At 34.7% G+C, this 22,297-nt stretch overlaps 3 protein-coding genes and 2 long non-coding RNA genes across 6 annotated transcripts in view; 3 read left to right on the top strand and 2 right to left on the bottom strand.

Moving 5' to 3' along the window:
- Nucleotides 1-22,297, bottom strand: part of LOC108949985 — a 436,537-nt gene that overhangs the window by 260,657 nt on the left and 153,583 nt on the right. The window lies entirely within an intron of this gene.
- On the top strand, nucleotides 28-503 carry LOC113474762. The gene is made up of 2 exons (XR_003396447.1): nucleotides 28-319; nucleotides 400-503. It is a non-coding gene; the product is annotated as an uncharacterized LOC113474762 (long non-coding RNA).
- LOC100187357 (ras association domain-containing protein 2-like) lies at nucleotides 5,130-11,253 on the top strand. Its single transcript, XM_002120968.3, has 10 exons — nucleotides 5,130-5,250; nucleotides 5,706-5,856; nucleotides 6,982-7,043; nucleotides 7,754-7,809; nucleotides 8,612-8,713; nucleotides 9,240-9,343; nucleotides 9,621-9,774; nucleotides 10,192-10,313; nucleotides 10,566-10,663; nucleotides 11,057-11,253. Exons 1-10 carry the CDS (start codon nucleotides 5,213-5,215, stop codon nucleotides 11,121-11,123), a joined length of 954 nt encoding a protein of 317 aa, XP_002121004.1. The 5' UTR covers nucleotides 5,130-5,212; the 3' UTR covers nucleotides 11,124-11,253.
- On the bottom strand, nucleotides 11,723-18,214 carry LOC100177131 (uncharacterized protein C6orf118-like). 2 transcript variants are annotated; one of them, XM_002120667.4, is made up of 12 exons: nucleotides 18,056-18,214; nucleotides 17,552-17,768; nucleotides 16,874-17,047; nucleotides 15,892-16,097; nucleotides 15,271-15,403; nucleotides 14,909-15,162; nucleotides 14,584-14,679; nucleotides 13,936-14,038; nucleotides 13,603-13,664; nucleotides 13,278-13,392; nucleotides 12,666-12,727; nucleotides 11,723-11,850 (listed from the first exon to the last, which is right to left on the bottom strand). In XM_002120667.4, the coding sequence occupies exons 1-12, from the start codon at nucleotides 18,151-18,153 to the stop codon at nucleotides 11,802-11,804; spliced, it is 1,569 nt and encodes a 522-aa protein (XP_002120703.1). In that variant the 5' UTR covers nucleotides 18,154-18,214; the 3' UTR covers nucleotides 11,723-11,801. The 2 variants fall into 2 exon arrangements, with proteins under 2 accessions (XP_002120703.1, XP_026692914.1); XM_026837113.1 differs by lacking the exon at nucleotides 11,723-11,850 and adding an exon at nucleotides 11,884-11,981.
- Nucleotides 19,960-21,651, top strand: LOC100184922. Its single transcript, XR_182147.2, has 3 exons — nucleotides 19,960-20,173; nucleotides 21,341-21,430; nucleotides 21,539-21,651. It is a non-coding gene; the product is annotated as an uncharacterized LOC100184922 (long non-coding RNA).

Below are 22,297 nucleotides of genomic sequence, written 5' to 3'. Positions count from 1 at the left end.
CCTTAATTGCCCGCTGTATGTCACGTAGAGTTCCTCCCCTTCAACCCTTATGTAGCTTGGCAGGGGGGATCTATCAATGTCGTTTTTCTTTATTACCGCAATTCTGGTGCCCAACAGCTTTCCGTTTTTATCCTTTTTGGACCTTACCTCTTGCACGGCTACATAGTACTGCAAAGCTTCTGCAATACTTTTGTTTTGGAGTGGTACCGGGACCCAACCAATCAAAACTTCAATATTTTCGCTCTCATACAGAAATGTATGTTTGATTTTGTTGTCTTTTCTCAATAAATCAAGAAGTTCCATCACCGCTTCTCTGGAGGTACACGTAATATCGATTTTTGAATTTTTTCTTTCCACAATACCAACTACTTTGTCAATTGAAAACTTTATTCGTTTCAGCAACTCGTACACATCCTCTCTCTTACATGGTTCCTCTGTCCGGAACCACAAACAGCAAGGCCTTTTTAATTTAACATTGGTGTTTCTCTTCACTGCCTGTGAGTAGCTAACCTGTTGCTGTATAACCATTTTCGTGGATAGTAGGAGACAACCGCGGCTAGAAATTTAAAATTTTGTTTTGTTAAATAAAACGCGCGCCTCAGTGCGGACTATAAAAACGCTGTGCTGTAATTGGAGTTTGTCACTCTTTCGTGACGGAAGTGGTGTACGTGGTACAGATTCTGTTAGGTTTTAAAAGAAGTGTTTAAGGAGCGGAATGCTAGATACAATTCAAAAGTGTAAAACTTTTCTTTCGTTCGAGATCAAAACCGGTTAAGACTGTTTAGTTTCTTGGAAAATCAAGCCGTTTACAAACTTTACAGTACTTCCTGTGGCTGTATATACTTGCAACAAAGTGAAGTTGCTGTACCAGCAATTCGAATGTACAGATTCTTGCTTTTTCTTGGATGCCTTCTACGAAACTGATTATCGTAACTTCGGAGCACGTTGTGTGGCATGTTCTAATTTTGAATGCCTTGCCGTTCTGTTTTGAACCAGTAACCTAACAAATCATATTTATAAATTTATGCAAGAAAAAGATAGTTTGCCGTGCTGGCACCCCAACTTTGTTTAAAAGATAATTTGCCGTGCTGGCACCGCAAATTTGTTTTCTAGCAAGAAGCGAAACCCTACAATTCTGGTGCTTTGTAATAAAAGTTACATGTCTTTGTGCAAAGGAACGGATATTTAAACAGTTTTCTTTCCCTGTTCGCAACACTTAAAAACTATTATTAACATCTTGGGGGAACTTTTGCTTACTAGCAGAAAGCGAAACCCTACAATTTCGGTGTTTTGTAATATAAGTTGTATGTCTTTGTGCAAAGGAACGGATACTTAAACAGTTTTATTCTTTCCGTGTTCGCAGCACATAAAAACTATTCAAGTTGTATGTCTTTGTGCAAAGGAACGGATACTTAAACAGTTTTATTCTTTCCGTGTTCGCAGCACATAGAAACTATTATTAACATCTTGTGAAGCTTTTGTTTCATAGCAAAAAGCGAAACCCTTACAATTTCGGTGCTTTGTAATATAAGTTGCAGGCGGAAATTTTATCTTTTATTAATGCATCAACGCAAACACCACACGACGCGGATAAAATGCAATAAATAAAATTGGCCATCACGTACAGTTTGTTAAAAACCAGCCTCCGGTACCCGGAGGTACTGGGTTATAAGAACCTGCCTGTGCGACAGAGGGAAGCGCCGCATCAGAAATCAGGGCCGAAGGGCGAGCCGGACGACCTTCCCTTCCCAGAATCGGGAAGAGCCTTGCAGAGGGACCCAAGGGAAGTCCTCGTCGGCGATTTCGACCGAGGATGCTGGGGTACGAGTCGCTGTCGGACGAAGCCTCCAACGACCCGAGGACGTTCCGGGTTACGCCAGGAAATCACAAGTGGGTTGGAGAAGTAAGATCTCCAACTCGGGCCGTAGGAGACGAGGGTGCTCCTTTGGGAGGCGGAGCTATAAGTGAGGAAAAAATCTTTCGTTTATCGAGAAAAAAATCTTTCGTTTATCGTGGTTGTGCAAGTAACTGATGGCCGAAGACGCTTGCAAGAACCATTCAGATTTGAACAGCAAAACGAGACGTTTAATCAACAGTATAAAAAGTAAATGGAAGAAAAGTGTGTATGAAGACACGGCTCTTACGAGTGGGTCATAGCAATCAAATCAAGTAATCGATTCGTGGCCAAGGAACCACAGCCCCCATACAGCAAGTGGCGAAGTCCGGCTTCCAGGCGATTTCGGACGGGGGATTAGGTTTTTGCATCCAGTTTATTGGTGTGATGCGAGAGTCAAGTCGTGTTGTTATTAAACGCGATGGAGAACGATTGGCGATATCAATCGAAACGGCTAAAGTGATCTTGGAAATCCAGACCAAGAATGGGGTGGCGTAGGTTTGCGATATGGAACTTCCATTAAAAAGTTCCACAGTCAGAGACAGTCAGAGAGGTAGACTAACATGTGTTGAACGCACCCATGATGAGCCTTAATCGGTCAGTGCTGAAATTGGGGTGTTGGCAAGATTGTTCACGAAATCAAAAGGTTTGCTGGCACGTGTGCATTATGGGCAGCGGCTCGGAAGACGGATTAAAAACCTTGGGTTGACTTCACACGTTTTACGCAGGGCGGGAGAATGAAATATACCTTCTCCTTTGAACAGAGAATCCTGACACGGATACGGAACAACTTCAGAGCCACCCTGCTCAGTAATGTGTGATAACAAACTCGGAACTTCACAACCTCCTGTTCCAACAAAAGAAATAAATATGGACGCTTCAAGCGTTATTCAATGTTTCACATTCATAGCCTGCTAAATGGTGCATGTCTGGAAAACAATCTGCATGTTAATAAACCTCCCAAAATAATCGTCTATGAATGACTTTGAGCACCCGTGCTTTTCGGCCACACGAGAAGAAAATCCATTCAGGCAGGTGGTACATAATATACAGAGTTTGTTAAATTTGATACAGTAATTGGTACGAAACAAAATATTGAATTTGATACAGTAATTGGTACGAAACAAAATATTGAAGCGTTTTCTTGCCCCTAACGTAGTAGTAAAGGTTGGGGATATTTATCTAATCCACGATTCAATAAAATACGATAAAAAGTCGCATGTTTCGCGAGGCGTTTCTACTTTTGCGTGTCTAGTAGTGAGTGTGATACGATGACGTCACTGCTAAGCAACACCGGAAACACGTGACAGGCGCATTACTCTGCTGAGTTGTTGTTGGTTAGAATAACGAACTAAATCGCAGCATAGTAGTCGTTGGTTGTTACGCCAGTTTTACGCAAGTAAATTACCAACATAACCTTTTTTATTTATGGCTTCGAAATACAGAAGAAAACTAAGATCAGCAGATTAGAACTCAAAGAATTAGCAAAACAAGAGCCGAGATTTTTATCTCTGTCGGACATCCTTACACTACACCCAGCATGTGTAAACAATATTAAGATTACACCAGCACTATATAAGTTTTAGTTAAGAGGTGTAAACCCGGGGATTCAATAACACTGGCCGTTTTAAATTAGAGTGGTATTCTTCGACGCATAAACAGGAGAAAACTGTAGTTTTGCTTCTGTATATACATACGGATGTTAAAACGGAGAGTCGTGTGTTTGAAAAAAGCGTAGGTGTTTTATTTTGTGTATTCAGTCTCTAATTTTGTGTATTCAGTCTCTAACAGCACGTAATCTGGACATAAGTGGCATGTGTGCCGCTGTATAGAAAGAATGTAACTTTAATTTTATTGCTCTCTTTTTATTGAAGATTGGTAGGGTGGGGGAAGATTGGACTCTTTTCATTCCATTTTCACCTCCCATTTTGACCAACAAAGAAAGTATTACCGTTGTTAATTGTTAAAAAAAACGATTACGATATTTTAAAGGTGTCCCATCTTCCCCCACCCTATACACAAAATGTGTGGTTAGTTTTACACCGTTGTTAATTGTTAAAAAAAACGATTGTGATATTTAGATATTATGTGCTAAAGGTGTCTTCCCCACCCTACTATACACAAAATGTGGTAAACAACGATTACGATATTTTAAAGGTGTCCCGTCTTCCCTACCCTACTATACACAAAATGTGTGGTTAGTCTTAGTCGGCCATCGACTATCTTTGTAACACCGATGTTCAGCTCACACATTCGTACCTCCCAGTCGCAAATTGCTTAAACTAAGAAACCTAACAAGTTAAGTTGCTCCTCTGTAAAGTATTTTTAAAACTATTGTATTACAAGTTTGTGTTAACGTTGAAGTTACAAAAGTGGGAAAATAATGAAAAAAGAGAAAAATAATGAAAATAACATTACGTGCCCAGAGTGTCTTGGACAAAAAGACAACACTCGTGTATAAAACAATCCGCACAAAGCACACACAAACGTGAACTTGTTGTTAACACGACGCCCGTCGTTGAACCGATACGCAAGGATTAAAAATAGCATGGGCTATTTACGTCTTTCCATTTAAATACTCGACAATTGTTTAACCATCAGGACAATTAGCAATGTTGTTTTCAAACATACGGATTAAAAACATAATGGGTTTAGAGTTTCATAAAGCTGTGTTTGCGTCATGACGAGCCAATAAAACAACATGTGACTCGGTGGTGATTATTATTTTACGGATGTTTAAATAGGTCGGAGTAAAGAAATATAAACAAACGTTATTTTGTGGCGTTTTGGTAAACTTGTTGCGAGGATACAACATAACCATAACATAATTTTAATCAAAGCTCTTCGTAAAATAGCGAAGTAAGGTGTAGAATACCCCCAAACAACAGTCGTGTGGAAAAAGAGCGTCACTTAAAAAGGCGTGGGTTTCTTTAATTTGACAGTTGTTGTATTTTAAAACACCACGGGTGTTTTGTTTTTCATACAGCTCATGCCTACTAACAGGATGATGTAGTACTAAAATCATATTTTTAGTTGGCCATGTCCCTGCGTTTGCAGCACCGACGTCTCGCATGTTTGAATTCTCATTTAGTGGTAATCACCGACTGGGTAATTGAAATGATGACGAAATTTCGGCACAACAAAAGCTACGGATAAAACATGTGCATAACTAAAAACTAATAATAATAATTTATATTCACCAAATATCTCTACCTAAAACTAAATAATCTTTTGCAGAAAATAATTTTAAAAAAAATTTTAGTATTTGATTTTTAAATTGAAAGTTTTTTTTGGATCCTCTTTGTCATAGAGCCAAAGATGGAGATTTCACTGAGCAAGAAGCAGACGATACCAATGTAAATTTTGAATGAGTGATAATGTTATTTTCTTGTGTGGCAGGGCAGCACGAAAGTCCTTGAACGATACACCTCACTGTTCTGTTTCATACACCTCATGCCGGCTTACAATCTTATTATTATGACATAGGTCACATTTTGAAAAGGGGTGTAAACAGTTAAGACTTGGGAGAAATGATAACCCGACACCTATTTAGACTAAACATAAATGTTCTAACAAAAGATGGGGTTCTCCAGGCTTCCAGCTTTAATTGCTGCGTACATCTTTCGGAAAAAAAGTACACGCAGCACTTTTTTATACAACTTAAGTTAAATTGAAATGAACGCCAATTTTTACAGTGGGCATCAATGATGTCTAAAAGCACATTTTGACTAAAAGTATTATATAGTGGTTACCCAGTTGGTCTATTACGCCAAATGTTCATGGTGCTCTCTATCCTCTTTACTTTTAACAGGGAAGATTTCCAATCAAGATTAAACGATTATAACACATACTACAAGGGATGTTTGGAGCAGTTACGACAAAGAAAAACTAACACTGAAGAAATAGTTATCGATGGATTTATCAATATTTACTGGGGACTAAGAACAGCCATCCGCTTGCAGGTACTTATTGGCAACTGGTGTCAGGAAGAACTAAAAAACTACTTATTATTTTATCTCCGTGGGTGGCGAGCAACAACAGTCGTTCATAACAGAAGTGCTTAAAAAACATCTCGTAACTGTTTACGAGTTGGGAATTTTTTTTTCTGTATGTCTGACAACCTATTTTCAACCGAGCAAGTTCATAACAGAAGTGCTTAAAAAACATCTCGTAACTGTTTACGAGTTGGGAATTTTTTTTTCTGTATGTCTGACAACCTATTTTCAACCGAGCAAAAAGTCCTTAAGTGTCTTGCCCAAGGACCACACTGACATTGAAAATGCTAATGGTTAAAGCAGTAATTGTGTAAATTGTCATTGGCAGCTTGCTATTAAACAAAAGTTAATGGGATCAAAACTCACTTGGGGCTGTGTAACATCAAGCAAACATTATGCAACTGCGTGCCTGCCTATTTCTTATGAGCACTATAATTAGACTTAAACAATATCGAATAACCAAATTGGCTGTAATATAGTTGTAATATGGTCTATTAAATAGCACTTTGATTGTTTGTTTATTTATCGTGATTATTTATCATGATTAAATCCAATTAACATAATCAGCGTCTATTGCCTGTAACAGTTTGTTTATATATAATAATTGAATCTAATTAACATAAGTGCATGGTTTAAATACTCATTATTCACAAGTAATTACATATTAGTTTATTCAAATTTATTATTATTTTATTATTATTAGCATGACAGCTATTAGAAATATTGATATAATGGTAATCAACCCAGAGTGAATGCAATGCTAAAAATAACCCAACTGAAAAACTTAACTTTATAAGCAGTAAGTTTGTAAGCATAACTAAACAAATATTTAAAAAAAATTGAGTAGGCTCTTTCTCTGTTGGTAAAAAAGACAAGAAGTGCACCAAAAGTTTTTAAAATGCAGTGGAGGCAGGAATAGTTTAGACACATTTCTATGAAACCAACCAATATAACATTGATTGATAATGTAGAATGCATCATTGAACTCTCTACCGTAAGTATGGGGTCTGGATTTAGACCTAGTAGCTTACTACCAAATTAAAAAATACAGTAAACAGTTTTCTTTTTAATTCCTTTTTTATTAAATCCAAGGTTGCCGATGACAATGTAAAAATTCGACCTCAAACTGTTGTTGGATCGGAAAGATTGAATGAGTGAGTAACCATATTTATTTAAAGGATCAACTAGAAATGTTTTATCCTTTTATTGATAACACAACAATGACATAATAATACTAATATACAACAATGATAGAGAAGGAAATGGAGTAAGCATTTTATACATGCGTGATATGCGAGAAGGGCCAAGTTGCTAGCCACATAGGATTAAACCATTACAGTTTCACACTACGAAATACAAATGCAAATAAATAAAAAATCCTTTAAACACACAAAATGTCTGTGAAATAAACATTAAAGTTGGAACACACAAGCAACAAATCATCTTTGTCTAGGAACATAAATCTAATCTAAACACAATCAGACGATTTGCGGTACTTTCCTAATTTCCTAATTAAAGGATGAACACAACGTCAGCATAAAACCAGCGTATAATAATATTCTGTCTAAAGATCTCTCTGTAAATTTGGAATTACCAAAGAAAGTTAAATCGACCGCTTTTGCCCGTCAACCTACACACACCCACCCACGCCGTGCCCACTTTTTGCTTAAAAGGGAAATTGGAGTCTAAAATAATGCAATAGTTTCTAACCTTGTTTGACATAGTATTTGTTTTTTAGATTCAATATTTCTTAACTTTAATAGTATTTAAAAATTAGTGATTTATGTTTTTTATAAAAATTCTTAAAGTTGTTTGTTTTTAAATTATTTTATGGTATATAACTGATATTTTTAAATTCATATAGACCGTTAGATAAACCACCGGACACTGAAGCTGAAGCAGATGCTTCCAATTTAAATGGTAAACATTTTCTAGCGTCGTAAATTATTAAGTGACACAGTTCCTTCAACACATGCTGCCAAAACTTTTAAAAATTTTATTCTATCTTTGGCCTTTTACATGATTACAAAACCCTGGTCTCTATAGTAACCTTTCATCGAAAAAGTTTAATTTACGAACACTAGAGTTAAAATCCGGCGCCATAGCACAGTTGGTTAGCGCGCCTGCCTCGAACCCAGAGGTAATGAGTTCAAGGCTCGTCGTTGCTACCATTGTGGGCGTATGTGTCCTTAGGCAAGACACTTAACGGCAATTGCTTCAACCCAGTGGTCATAATGGGTTGTTCAAATTATCAGCCACACATAAAAAAAGAAAAAATCCAAAAAAAGAAAAAATCCACAAAAAAACAATCACCCACAAAGTAACATACATGGTAACTCGTAAGCTGGTGCGAGGTGTATCAGCATCCGTGTTATAACGACTGTCGTTTTCCGGCAACGCAAGGATAAAGTAAGTTACATTCATTCATCAAAATAACCTTAATAAACATATAATTCCATTTACCATAATTAATAATGGATATAACTGCATAACACACCTGGTCTATATCTTCAATTTTCATTCATTGCAATTGCACATCATACAAAAGCTCAATGAAAAGACACGAATGTCAAAAACTCTAACATAATTTCAACTCGAATTTTAACTGCCTTTTTTCTCACCTTTTAGTCATGGCGTATTTTAATTTAAAAGAAATCATTTTCGATAGAACAAGTGGTTATGGTATTATACATGATTTCAATTTATACATTTTCCTTTAAAGGTGCCATGGAAGGACTTGATATACAAAGTGGAATATGGGGACGGACACGACAAAGAAATCTAGAAAGAAGATCAAAAGTTAAACCAAAGTCTCCACCTCCTGGTAAGTGTGTTTGTGTATAAGGTGGTAATTTACCAATGCTTCAATGTTAACATTACACAAGTGTATCATTGTAATTACAGTGAGCATGAGGTGTAGGAATACACCATGTGTGTCTGGTGTATAAGAAAACACACATGTTATAACTTGACAGTGAGCATGAGATGTATGGATACACCATGTGTGTCTGGTGTATAAGAAGATGCCATGTTATAACTCAACAGTGAGCATGAGGAGTAGGAATACACCATGTGTGTCTGGTGTATGAGAAGACACCCATGTTATAACTCCACATTGAGCATGAGGTGTATGAATACACCATGTGTGTCTGATGTATAAGAAGATACCCATGTTATAACTCGACAGTGAGCATGGGGCGTATGAATACACCATGTGTGTTTGGTGTATAAGAAGACCCATGTTATAACTCGACAGTGAGCATGAGGCGTATGAATACACCATGTGTGTTTGGTGTATAAGAAGATACCCATGTTATAACTCGACAGTGAGCACAAATTACTTCCCACAGATGAAGGCTTGTCGCGTATAAACAGCGTCGTGATGCGAAAGAAGAAAGTTTCAAGATACGTCGCACATAGAGGCTCAATAAATGGGCACGCATTTAACCACAAGGTAATTCGAATCGCTAATGTAAAAAATATGTCAAGATCCCAAGAAGTAAATGCTTCAAACCAGATGCCATTAGTCATAAAAATAAGAGATATCTCAAAAATATATATGTGGTAACTTATAAAACACATGTGTTATAACCACTGTCATTGCCCTGTCACGTGACTAAATCAGTTAAATTCATTGTATTCTACCTCTTAAGTTGGATCAACACACAAAATATGAATGATGTGAATCAATACACATCCAGATTGTATTACCTAATATTGTAATATTTCAGACTTCTGTCTTCACTCCTGCATTTGGTTCTGTAACGAAGGTTCGAATCACGAGCAGAAGCAACGCCAATGATGTTATCACCAAACTAATGAATAAGTTTAAAATTTTAAACCCACCAACAGATTTCTCGCTGTATGTCATCAAAGAAACACAAGGTGAAAAATGAGTAGAAATGGTACTTGGTTCAAAGCTCATGGAGCCACTATTGGTGGTGTATATATGACACTAAAATAAATTATTTTTATAAAACACAAATTTATAAAAAGACTTTGTTGATATGGCTGTGAAAACGCTTTACCTTTAAGCTTGGAAGCCTTTACCATTGCTGGTGGTGTCCTTGGCAAAAAACACGTATCAGAAATTGCTCCAACCCAGCAGTGGTTATTTTTAAAAAAGCAGTTGAAAATATGAGATAAAGAAACAAACCAGCGAATACTGGTGCTACCAAAACAACAACAAAAATCAAGTTTAACCAATGTGGTAATGTGGTATATAATATATATGGCATCGTCAGTCTCTTATTCAAATGAAACAAGCAAATGTCTAAAAGTATTAAAATAATTAACACACAGAAAGAAGAGAGTTGTCAGCTGATGAATTCCCATTAATAACACGAGTATTGGTTGGTCCTAATGAACAACTTGGAAAGTTGTATATAATTGAAAGGAAGAGACACCGAGATATAACTTCAGAGGTGATTTATTGTTTATTAAGTTAATAATAAAAAAGTCCCCATAATATTTAACCACAAATTGGTTACATGTGGGAACCCTAAAGCTGGTTAGAAAATAAAATTTCCCTGTAGCATTTCAGAAGTTTTTATGACTTTTTGGTTTGTGCTTTATTATTTTTGGCAACTAAGCAACCTTCTGTTGTCCTTTTACTATATGTTCCAATGAAAAAGTTCGTCAAAAATTTTCTCCCACTAACCTGGACAAACGTTTAGGTTGCACAATACATCAAACTAGATATTAACATATTGCAAGTGTTTTTGAAAAAGTTTAATGAAGAGGAAGAAAAAGAAGTTGAACAAATGAGAAAAAGGTAAATATATTTTGACTAAAACCTGTATGGATTGGGTGAGCTTTGAGCTAGGTATCCTCTGGTTAGAAAGCAAAAACTGTGCTCCATAGCAGTTTTACAGCACCTGTATTGTAATAAAAGGATACCAGGTTAGGCTTGCCACTATTACTCTGGTCATGTGTCTTTGGTCGACACTCAACTGCTGAGAAACCCAATGTTTTTTTGTGAATTGCTCAAATTGTCAGCGAAAAGGTTGCCAAGTTGTGGCCCTTATAAATCTTACTCAGTTCACAAGTTAGTTATTCACGCATTCCTGTTTTAGACTGTAGGCTTAACCATTGTTTTAAGTTGAATAAAGCCGAAGTATTCAGCTGTAACTTGTATAGCAGCTAACAAACAACATTACCATTTCAGATTTGAGCTTTATAAAAAGATGTTACAAACTGAAATGCAGCGTACCACTGAAGAGACCACCACATAAAATAATTGTTAATTTTCTAAATTGATTGTGAATACTACAACATATTTTTATATGATTGTTTGTAACAGTGTTATTGATATTTTAAACCAATAGTTTGTCATAATTTTTGTGAGAATAAACATTTGTGTAACACACAAACATATACTGTCTTGGTATGCAAAACAATTGTACAAGAAGACATTCATGGCATAACTGGCATATATGAATGAATATACACTATGGGTGTGTATAATAACTCTACAGTGAATGGTACAACTTGACAGTGAGCATGTCTCTATATACATCATTTATGATATCATACTCATATAAATCTCTATTTCTACTGTCTGAGCACAATTGGTTAGCTGCCTATAACCCAGAGGTAATGGATTCAAGGCTTGCTGTTGCTACCATTGTTTGCATTTTTCTGCAAGCCACTAAATGGCAATTGCTCCAAACCAGTGGTAATGGCAGGTTGACCAAATTATTAGCCACACATAAAAAATCCCCCCTCCAAGCTCGCATTAGGTGTAAAAAACAGAACACCTGTGTTATAACGACTGTCAATTTCGGCCACTTGAGGATAAAGTAAGTTACATTCATACTGAATTACTACAAGGTATGTTTATATAAATTCTTTATTTATATACATTGAAAGGAAATATAACAAATCACAGTGTGGATTTAGGATCTTTATCTTTACATGGATGATTGTGAAGATCTTTGTTCAATGATGTTTTGAATTTGGCTGAACGATTAAAAATATTAACCTTGATTATTAGGTACGGGATAAACACTAAACATCTTTGTAATAAATTCCGTGAATGTGGGAAACCAAATTAATCTATATCGAGTTTTTCGCCCAGCACAGAATTTTTTCTGTACGAAAAAAAACATAAATTTGGAACGATAAACTGGAAATGGACCATTAGGTCTGTTAAAAACATCTAAGTTACTGGTTTGCACAAACCACATGTGATAGTTTTGATGTGAAACTGTGTAGTTTTCAATCCATAACATAAAAAACCCACAAATTGTAGATCAATTTAAGCTTTAATAAAATATTTTCAAAAATTACCAGTTAACAGAAAACGCTATTAACAATTTTGACATGCAACCCATTATGGCTTGCATTAAACCATGTGATAGGTGTTAGACGGTATGAATTATTGTTGAGATTGCAATATAATAGGAATACAAAGAAATTGAAACTCCAAATTTACCTGTAAAAAACTCACAAATTATAATTTCATAAACCACAAGGTAGTAAAATACGCTATAAAGAAAAAAAATTAACATGTAATCCCATACTGGGTTTCATATACAAACCATTTGCTAATGTTTGCAATATTAATAAGAATACAAAGAAAATGTAAAAACGAATAAAAACCCCACAAATTGTAGATTAACTTAGAAAGTCTAATTGGAATACTTTTCTTTATTTGTACATTAATTCTTAGATTTATAATTTTTGACATGCAATCCTATGGCTTGCATTATATAATCCATGTGGAAAAATTGTAGAAGTCTAAAAATTTAATTCCCAGCGCATAAATGACTTACCTTCTTACATCTTGACTGACTATTGATCTTTTAAGTTCAGTTTCCAATTTATTGACATGAACCTAAAAAAGTACTAACATAAAATTTGTTCGAAGAAAAAAAGGGAATCAACAGCAATTTTCATTTGTTAAAACACGTTATGGATAGAAGTTGTGTGGAACAGCGGTTTATTTAGAATGTGGGGCTGCTGAACTCAAGATAATTATTCTGGGCCGCCACACGAAAGTATGTCAACAATTATTTTGCTTGGTCGCCTACAACAGTGATTCACAGAGCCTTTTGAAAGTTAAAACCACTTTATCATGTGGCCACAGAAAGCTGTACAAAATATTGTTTTAGAAATTAGGTTGCCAAAGGTTTGTTATTGATTCATGTAGAATGTTTGCAAAAGCGTTGAGAAGCACTTGTTTATGCTGTTGTTTTACTTCTAATTTAATAAAATCACATCGAAGAATTAATTAACCGTCTGTATTCAAATATATAAAAATAATGGTCTTTATCACATTATTATTTTCATTTTTCCAGTATGTCCTATCTTTTATTGTTTTATTCGATCTTTATACCGTAACAGAACGGATGAAGAAATATTTCCAGTAGGTTGCCAGCTCCCACCTGTTTATGTTGGGTCAAATACTCTGTTTGTTGTTGAAGTTTTTGTATTTCAACCTCTGTATCTTTCACAGCGTGCTGGACGTTTCTATGACTTTGTTTCGGAACAAAAGAGTTTCTGGAAAAAAGGAGGGAACTTTTATTCTGTCTCTTGGATTTTTACCTTTGCTATTGTTTTCGAAATAATATATTTTGTTTTGTTATCACAACAAAGAAACATTTTCAAATATACTACTTTGAACATTTTCAAATATATACTACTTATAATGCTATTATAGACTTATAACATCAATATTTATACAAAAAGTTGTTTAAAATGCAGAGTTACCGTAGTAGTTCACGTTGCTCACTTAGATGATCTAACTTGTCCCATATTTCTGAATGCAGAAGCTGAAAGGAATTATAAGTGGTTAGTTGGTTTACGTAAATACGCGGCGCCGTGGCAAAGTGGTTTGCGCCTGCCTCAAACCCGGAGGTAATGAGTTCAAGGCTCGTCGCTGCTACCATTATCGGCGCATGTGTCCTTGGGCAAGCCACTTAACGGCAATTGCTCCAACCGGGTGGTCACTAATGGGTTGGCCAAATTATCAGCATTACATAAAAAATAAGAATCACTAAAAATGAATATAAAGTCCCAAGTTAAATGATAGAAACTTAACACCTGAAGTTTTTGTTCAGTTTTAAGTTTAGATTTCCTTCCACTTAAGCTGTTTTCTCTGGATTTTGGTTGAACTTTACGATGGTTGCGTCGAACAGGTAGCATCCTGAAAATAATAATTAACTTAATACGAGTTTATACTGTAGTGGAGGTTTAGCAGCCATGATTTTACTTGACACAGTAAATTTTATCCTACCTGCTTTTTTTTGATTAATCTTATCTTCATTAAAGATAGAAATTGAAATCTAGGCTTATGTTACCTAATTTGGTAATTAATACTTTTGCTAGAATTTTGCCAAATGCCAACATCATAAAATGACAACCAATACATTTTTATATAGGCGATTCAAAAAAGGCATGAATAGGTATGTACAAATTAAATATTGCCAGAAGAGCTTGTTAGGACTTTTAATTTTTATGTGTCTCTTTCATTTCGGTGTTGCATAAAAAAAGGAAAATCACTACAAAGCGATTCTCTCTTATACATAGACAAGCTTAAATGCTCATTAATAAACTTATGCATGAATGAGCATATTACTAGTAGTAATACAGAAAAAAGAAAATAACTCTAATACAACTCTTATAATACATGGATAGACTTACATGCCCATTTATCCACATAGTTATGCATGAATGAACATGTAAACTTACCTTCTTATATTTTCCTCATCTTCTTCTCTCTGTAACCTTTTTTCTTTTTCAATTCTTGCATTCTCTTCTACGACTTTTTTTCTAAGTTCGTGGTTTCTGGAACATAAAATATGATCAACCAATGAGTGTAATGTTAGTTGAATGAGTGGTTTTTAACTTATTTTTCCTACAACTCAGGACAACAACATGGGTGTTCTGTTTTACTACATCATGTTTTAATTTTTGTTAACTAGTACAAGTTATAAGGCACACCTTCATTCAATACTCTTGCACAAAGTTCCATAAACTATTTTGTTTTCAGTGAAATAGATTTCACCACCCCCACCTCAGCAATGCAGTTTTACATTTCTCTTCAAGATTTTCCACTTCTTCTTGAAGTTGCTGACTCATCTCCACTTTTTCATGACTAGACATTCCTTTGATCAGTTCCAAACATTGAGCCAGCTCCGCTCGGTTTGTTGACTGCGAGCTGTCAATCAAATGAACCAAATACGAATCGTATTCTTCTTTTATTTCGTTCAACAATTCACCGAATATGGTCGAGTCTAAGGACATGTCGTTCCATATTTCAGAATATAACTGAAACAAATCATATGTATTGTTTTATATAAGCATTCATACACCTCAGACACATATATAAGCATTCATACACCTCATGCTCACTGTCGAGTAAAACACTTAACAAACCTGCAACCGATGGAATGACAATCCATGGTGAATATTTTTCAAGCGGAACTCCATAAGACGTGAAACCAACTTTTGTTCAAGATGTTCAACAGCTTTGTGGCCGTCTCCTAATTTTTGTTCTAATGTTTCTGGCCTAAGTGTAAATGAATAAATGCAACTTATTTGTGTGGTAGAGAAACAACAGATGCTATAACACCGTTTGTTATGTATCATACACCTCGTGTCCATTTACAAGTTACTATGTATGTAACTTTGTGAGTGTTATTTGTTTTGGTGTATGGCTAACAATTCAGACAAACCTTTATGAACTGTTGGATTAAAACCACATAATGGTAGAAACGACAATCTGTACTTGAATCTATATCCTCCAGTATACAGGTAGGTATGCTAACCCATTGCTTACAAATAAAGTTCTTAATGAATAGCATGGAGAATCTACATCATGATTTTCATCATATTAAAATAATATTCACATTAAATTTACACATATATGTGGTAACTTGTAAGCGAGCACCAGGTACATCAAACAGAACACCCGTGTTAAAACGACTGTCAATGCCCTGCTATGCAATAAACAAGTTACATTCATACATTCAACAAACAGAAATCTAAAACATTTACTTTCTTAAAACAGTTCTTTCAAAATCCACCATTTTCTGGAATTGATCCTTTGCCGAAACACCAGCATGATAAGTCGTGATGAACTTTGCTCGTTCATATTTCTTGTTATTGTCAGTGTTGCCACCTTGTAGGGACATCGGAATCTCACGAGTGTCGTCCGTAGTCGGCAACATTATTTCTGGAAGCTTCAGTTCTTCACAAACCACCTGAAAAAAAATCATTTCAATGTAGTTTAAATAGACATAGGTTGTATATGTCTAATGAACCTGTTAAGTAAAAACAAAAATACCTGTTGGGTAAAAACAAGCAGTTGCTCTGTGGAATAGTGCTTACTATGTCTGTCTGTAATACAGAAGACATCTAGACTTGCCGATGTTACCATTGTGGGTATTGCTTTAACTGATAGTTTATTATAGGTTGTTTCAGCATTTAAAAAGGAGAAAAATCCCGATAAAGAATTATCCACAAAGTTACATAATAACCAGAGTCCGTATATAAACATGAGTTATTTCATGTCGCCCATAGAAATCACATAGCACACAGCAAATGGGGCTAAATTGATCATAGACATAATATAAATATGTACATATATAGCTAAATTTATACTATTTTATGTTTTTAATACAAATACGGGATGCAGATTAAAGAAAATCAAATTTTCAAGTAGTTGTTTAAATTTATTAAAGCTTAAAAGTGACTTGAAGTTTTTGAGTTGTATAAATCAGAGTCTATAAATATATGGTATAAATAAACTGCGACTAAGCAGAAAAATATGTTTAAAAATTCCCGTTGCTAGGGTAAACAATCGGCGAAATTAGCCCCATTTGGTTGCCCTGTAAGATTTCTATGGTGATGAAATAACTCATGTTTATATACGGACTCTGATAATAACGACTGTCGTTGCCCGACAACGGAGGATAAAATACAGGTTAAATTCATTTATTTAAAAATAAATAATAACACAGTACTATTAGATGAATACCTTGGATGATCTTTTTATTGGGGGTAAAACTTTCTTTTGTCTCGAAACAACTTTTGGCAATTGAGCATCATGTTGTGTTTGTGACGAGACACTAGGTGGAGGTGTTTTCCACACAAACCTCTGCATTTCCTCAAATAACGATTTCTCCAATTGTTCTTGTGAGGCAGTAGAAGTCTATCGATTACAGTTTGAAATAAAATGGTGTTTTTATCTTACATGATGGAGCATCGACAGGCGCTATAACACGGGTGTTCTGTTTTAAACACAATGTACCTGTTTTAGAGTTACCACGGATGTAACATACTAACTAGGTGTTTTTGCCAATGCTGACAATTTGACAAAACTAATATTGACTACTGGGTTGAAGTAAAGGCAGTTGTGTCTTGTCCAATGCATCAAATACAATATACTCAACAGGGTTACCATGGCACAGTGGTTACGAGTTCAAGACTCCATGCGTCTACTTTTGGCGCATGTGTTATTGGGCAGGACACTTAAGGGCAATTGCTTTAACCAAGTGGCTCAGTTATGAGTTGTTTAAATTGATACTCTTATGTACAATAAAAGAATGAAGGGCACCAGGTGTATAAAACACAACACACTCGTAGTATAATGTCTGGTCAACTGTAATTGCCCCGCTACACAAGAATAAATAAATTACACCCTTTCAATCATTACCAACATAGTTTCTTCATCCTCATGAATCGACATACTTGAATTATCTGCTGCCAATGCTCCAGCTGTACCAGCGCTAAAGTTAAACAAAGCATCTGACATTTTGTTGATGTTTTTCTTTACAGCTAATGGAGGTTTCTTTGTAGTTTCCGGTGTCTGTTTTTCACAACATTTCCATCGAACTTTATTTTCACTGATGTTGGTGACATTTCTGTTGTATCTATAAAACAATTAAACATTTATGTATATATATATTAATATATATATATATATATACTCAATAAATACAAACAAAAATATAATTTAAAATAATTAATAATTTTCATTCAGACTGTAACATGTTACTTGCTTTATTCTCGCCTGGCAAAAAAAAAGTGACCGGTGTTCTGTTTCACACATTGTGCCTAGTTAATCTAGTTTAAGGTTAAAAAGGAATCTAAAATAAAGTGCCATGTTCAGATTTGAACTCAGCACCTCTTTATCACTACTGTATTTGTGCGTAGTTACCTGTTAAAGTTAAGATGGCCAGCAGTATAATCATAAACATCTCGTTTGTTTCCAACTAACGCTGCTTCCATTAAAGCATGAAGATTTGCCGCATCCATGTTCAGTTACTATATTTAACAAAATCTACATTTTTTTGTAAACTACTCCACAAAAATATCTGTATTTATATTATAAATAACGGGAAAGATAGCAATCTTGTCCTCTTTATAACGTAACTTGTTGTGCATATTACATATTAATATGTGGACATGCAAATTTGAATGAATGTTTATTTCACAAATCTATGTGTTACACCTTTTATTCAAGTTTATTGACCATTAAAAAAAATTGTGTGGTGTCTGGCATTGTCTGTTTTTCTTATGTACTTTGTTCTGCTTTTACTTTAATTGCAACTTTCATTTAAATTAACAAACACAATAATACTTCCAAGCTTTGCAACGTTGCAACCATAGTGTTTCCGTAAATTTTTCTCAAAAATTAATACGCAAATAATATGGTATATTTATTAGATAAAAATAACATAGTTAATAAAGAATCGATATATTAAAGTAACCAATTGTCCACTTATAAGTGATTAATAAAACTTTCCGAAAATATTACATATTAAAAACCGGTCTGGCACCACTGATTTAACTTTGTTGTTTATATCTGTTGCCTAGTTACGAATACCAAAGTATGTTGCAATAATTTGTAAAAAGATATGCGGGAACAAAGTAAGTTAGGGACCGGCGTTCTCAAATAAAAAAATGTTTATTTACTGACAATGGGCGGACAACTTGCATAGACTTACACTGTTATTTAACTTAGTTTTTGAAACTCTAACAAAGTAAATATCGAAAAATAAAACAGCAATACTTTGACCGACTACTTTCGTAAAAGCAAAGAGGTAGGCTCAAGCAGAGCCATACGTGTTTCTACGACTCTGGGCTCAAGTAACATGGTAGCCTATATTACGACTTCACTGGGAAAGTTATAACGTAACGCTTATTTTACATCACAGCTGCACTACCGTAAATAAAGTTCGGAACTATTAGCCTGGTTGCATGAAATTCTTAATTTATTTCAAGTTATGTAAATGGTCAATAGGACCGTTATAAGTAAATCATAGTCTATAAACATGTTTATATACGAACTCTGGGTTGTATTACTTTAAAAACCGTCCAAACAAAGGTGAATGTTTGTTCGATTGCGACAAACGGCGGAGAGATTTTGACATCGCAGTAAAATATTTAACCACGAATTCCTGATTAAAAAAAATGAATCCGTAGCTTTGAGAAATGCCAGCTTAGATCAAATATAGACGCTAACATGGTTTTGAATGTTCCTTTCTAATGACGTGTATCTGCAATCTGCAGGAATGACATTGATGCTGCAAGACTATTTGCAGGAATATTGTGCTGCTGCAAACTGCAGAACCTTCATCTTAATTTCCCACCAGTAAAGTTCGCAGGTCTTTGTAAACGCCAATGTAATGAACGCGGAGATAACACATTTCCTCTAATTGGAAATAATAAGTTTGAGAACCACACGAAAGATGGGTTTTGTGAGATTCTAACCTATCGTGATGGTCAGCCATCTTGCAACAATTGAGCGTTTACTTCGATTCCCATGATATAACAATGGAAGATATAATCTGTGTTATCCTGGTTGCTGAATACAACTAATATGGGAAACATACTTGGCAAAGCGCAACTAGTGGAAACGGAACTTCATGGTGAAGCCGAACTATTGTTTAATAGATATTTTATTATTTTTATTTTCCTGTAACTGAAGCCAACAATCACGAGGAACATTAAGGGATTGTGCATTGTCTTGCATAGAGGAAGTAGTATATCAGAATAGTTCGCACGTTAAAAATATATAAGGGCCTTGTTTATTTCAAGCAACATCAGAGTTTGGCAACTTTTCTGATATTACTTGCAATCGAATTGCATGTAGTTTATTTTAAGCTACGTAAATATTTTTGGTGCTTTATATATATTTGTTTTGTTTTACAGATGAATAAGTCAGCACTTCTAATGTTGCTCCTTGTCGGACTTCTCGTCCTCACAGATACAACCCACGGTGGGTGGGGGCGTCGTCGTCGTAACTGGAACACAGAAAGCCAGAAGCAAAATCGTAAGTATATAAACAAACACAAAATCACCAAATAACATCCGTTTATTTTGTGGCGGGCAATGACGGTCGTTGTTTTTTAATTGAAGCCATTCAGTTAAATGTGAATTATTTTAAAATAACAAACGGAGAAAATAATTAATTATGTAGTACAATGGGGGAAGATGGATCTCTTAAGCACATATTGCCAAAATTTTCCAAAATCCAAAAAGATGATGATTATTGGGTAATACCATTAATACTATCATTCATTGATAACAATTTAATAAAATATAATATATAATATAATCATAAATTGATAACAATTTAATAAAACACACGAGGAGTTATTTACCGATCAGCACAAGTGAAATTTTACTAATTCGAAAACACACAGGATAAGATGGGACAGTTTAAAATCATTGTTAATTTTGATTATTAAGTGTATTTATAAATAGGAATATACGTAAATAACACGAAATTATACTGTACGCTTTGAAAATTAAGTCTAAACATTCTTTTTCTTGCCCTACTGCTATAGTTTTTAACATGTTACCTATACATTATATTATTGCATAACAATTGGTATTGTTTGAACAACAATGGGTATTGTTCGAACATCAATGAACAAATATTGTATCCTAGAAATGTATATGAACTTGTAATAACAGAAAATTGATTATAACTATTGATAAAGTTTTTATTTTTCCTTGCTACAAATAGGGTATTTGGCACAAGCTATTTCTCATAAATTATCACCAATGGCAAATGACCAAATTTCAAATATATTATCAAAATATTATCTTTAAATTATATCAGTATCTTATAGTTGAATTACCCCTGAGGTACAAATTACTAAATTAAAAAAAAACTTTTAAAGTTTGGCAATGAAAACATACAAAACTCCAATGTGGGGGAAGATGGGACACTAAATCGAAATATATTTACATTAGCAGTATTCTGCAACTTGTAGTTACCCTACCGAATTTAACAGGCTGTGCTAGTTCCTTCGCCATGAATAATTCTGTACCCTTATTTTCCTGATTATCATTAAATGAGGGTCCGAAAAATTAAAATAAAAAAGGTCTCATCTGACAAAGTGTCCCATCTTCCCCCACCCTACTATACATAGAATAAAGATGCGGTAAAAAGACATGTTTCAATTAAACTAAAACATATTTTATTTTTCAGTTAGAGATATCAAAGGTGATTTAGAACTTGATCGCGACTCATATTATGATGGGATGCCCAAAGATGACACCTATTATAATGCAATGCCTGGTAAATAGAAATTATTTCATAATAGTATATACAATTACCGAGTTCTTTCAATGAATTAAATATTTTTTACAACGTATGACTGTTTTACAAATGTTTTCTTGATTTTAGCTAAAGATGACAATCAATGAAGAGAAGATGGCCACCTTAGGTTGAATAATTGATAAATGTCATTCACGTGCACGATTTAATATCAATCAGAAATAAATTCAACCATGGCATTATGTCTTTGTTTACATTTGTTTTTATTGTTTATAATAAATATTAAATATTTCGGTGATAAAATATAAACACGATTTCGAGAACATTTGAAGTAAAAGCTAAAGGGTGGGGGAGGCGGAACACTGTTAGCACATATATACAAATTTCCTGGTCATGTTTTGAACAATTAACAATGGTCTATGGGAGTCGTGAGGATAACGTTTTAGAAGACTGAATGTTCTTTGGTTACTATTAAATTGGACGATAATATAGATATAGAATAAAATCGTGTCCCATCTTTCTCCATCCTACTATACCCTACCTTACACAATTGTATATAAGTCCATTTATAAATAGAGCACTGCTTTTTTGTTAAATTTACTGTAAACTTGTACCACAACCAGACAACAGGCCAGGAAACAAGTTAATATATTCGCGAGGTATTATTGATATAACTTAAAATTATAGTTGCAGTGTAGCAAACCAGCGACAGAAATGAGTGGGACGGATTAAACTAGAGATGTGTCATAAGTTTAAGAAGTTTAACCCCTGGTTTGGCAGTGCTGGCATTGTGGGCGTATGTGTCCTGGGGCAGGCACTTAACGGCAATTGCTCCAACCCAGTGGTCACTAATGGGTTTTCCAAATTATCAGCCATACATGAAAAAAA

Source organism: Ciona intestinalis, chromosome 12 (genome assembly GCF_000224145.3).
Source record: "Ciona intestinalis chromosome 12, KH, whole genome shotgun sequence".
Classification (NCBI taxonomy): domain Eukaryota; kingdom Metazoa; phylum Chordata; class Ascidiacea; order Phlebobranchia; family Cionidae; genus Ciona; species Ciona intestinalis.
This window is presented reverse-complemented; position numbering and strand designations above follow the sequence as displayed.

What these genes read in the sequence shown, in the direction of transcription:
- LOC100187357 (XM_002120968.3), top strand. Translation starts at nt 5,213, where the DNA reads ATGGAGATTTCACTGAGCAAGAAGCAGACGATACCAAT. An exon ending in GAACAGCCATCCGCTTGCAG is followed by an intron (nt 5,857 to 6,981) that starts GTACTTATTGGC and finishes ATTAAATCCAAG; the next exon opens with GTTGCCGATGACAATGTAAA. An exon ending in TGTCATCAAAGAAACACAAG is followed by an intron (nt 9,775 to 10,191) that starts GTGAAAAATGAG and finishes ATTAACACACAG; the next exon opens with AAAGAAGAGAGTTGTCAGCT.
- LOC100177131 (XM_002120667.4), bottom strand. Translation starts at nt 18,153, where the DNA reads ATGGATGCGGCAAATCTTCATGCTTTAATGGAAGCAGCGTTAGTTGGA. An exon ending in GGCCATCTTAACTTTAACAG is followed by an intron (nt 17,769 to 18,055) that starts GTAACTACGCAC and finishes ATTGTTTTATAG; the next exon opens with ATACAACAGAAATGTCACCA. An exon ending in AAACTGAACAAAAACTTCAG is followed by an intron (nt 13,665 to 13,935) that starts GTGTTAAGTTTC and finishes AATTCCTTTCAG; the next exon opens with CTTCTGCATTCAGAAATATG.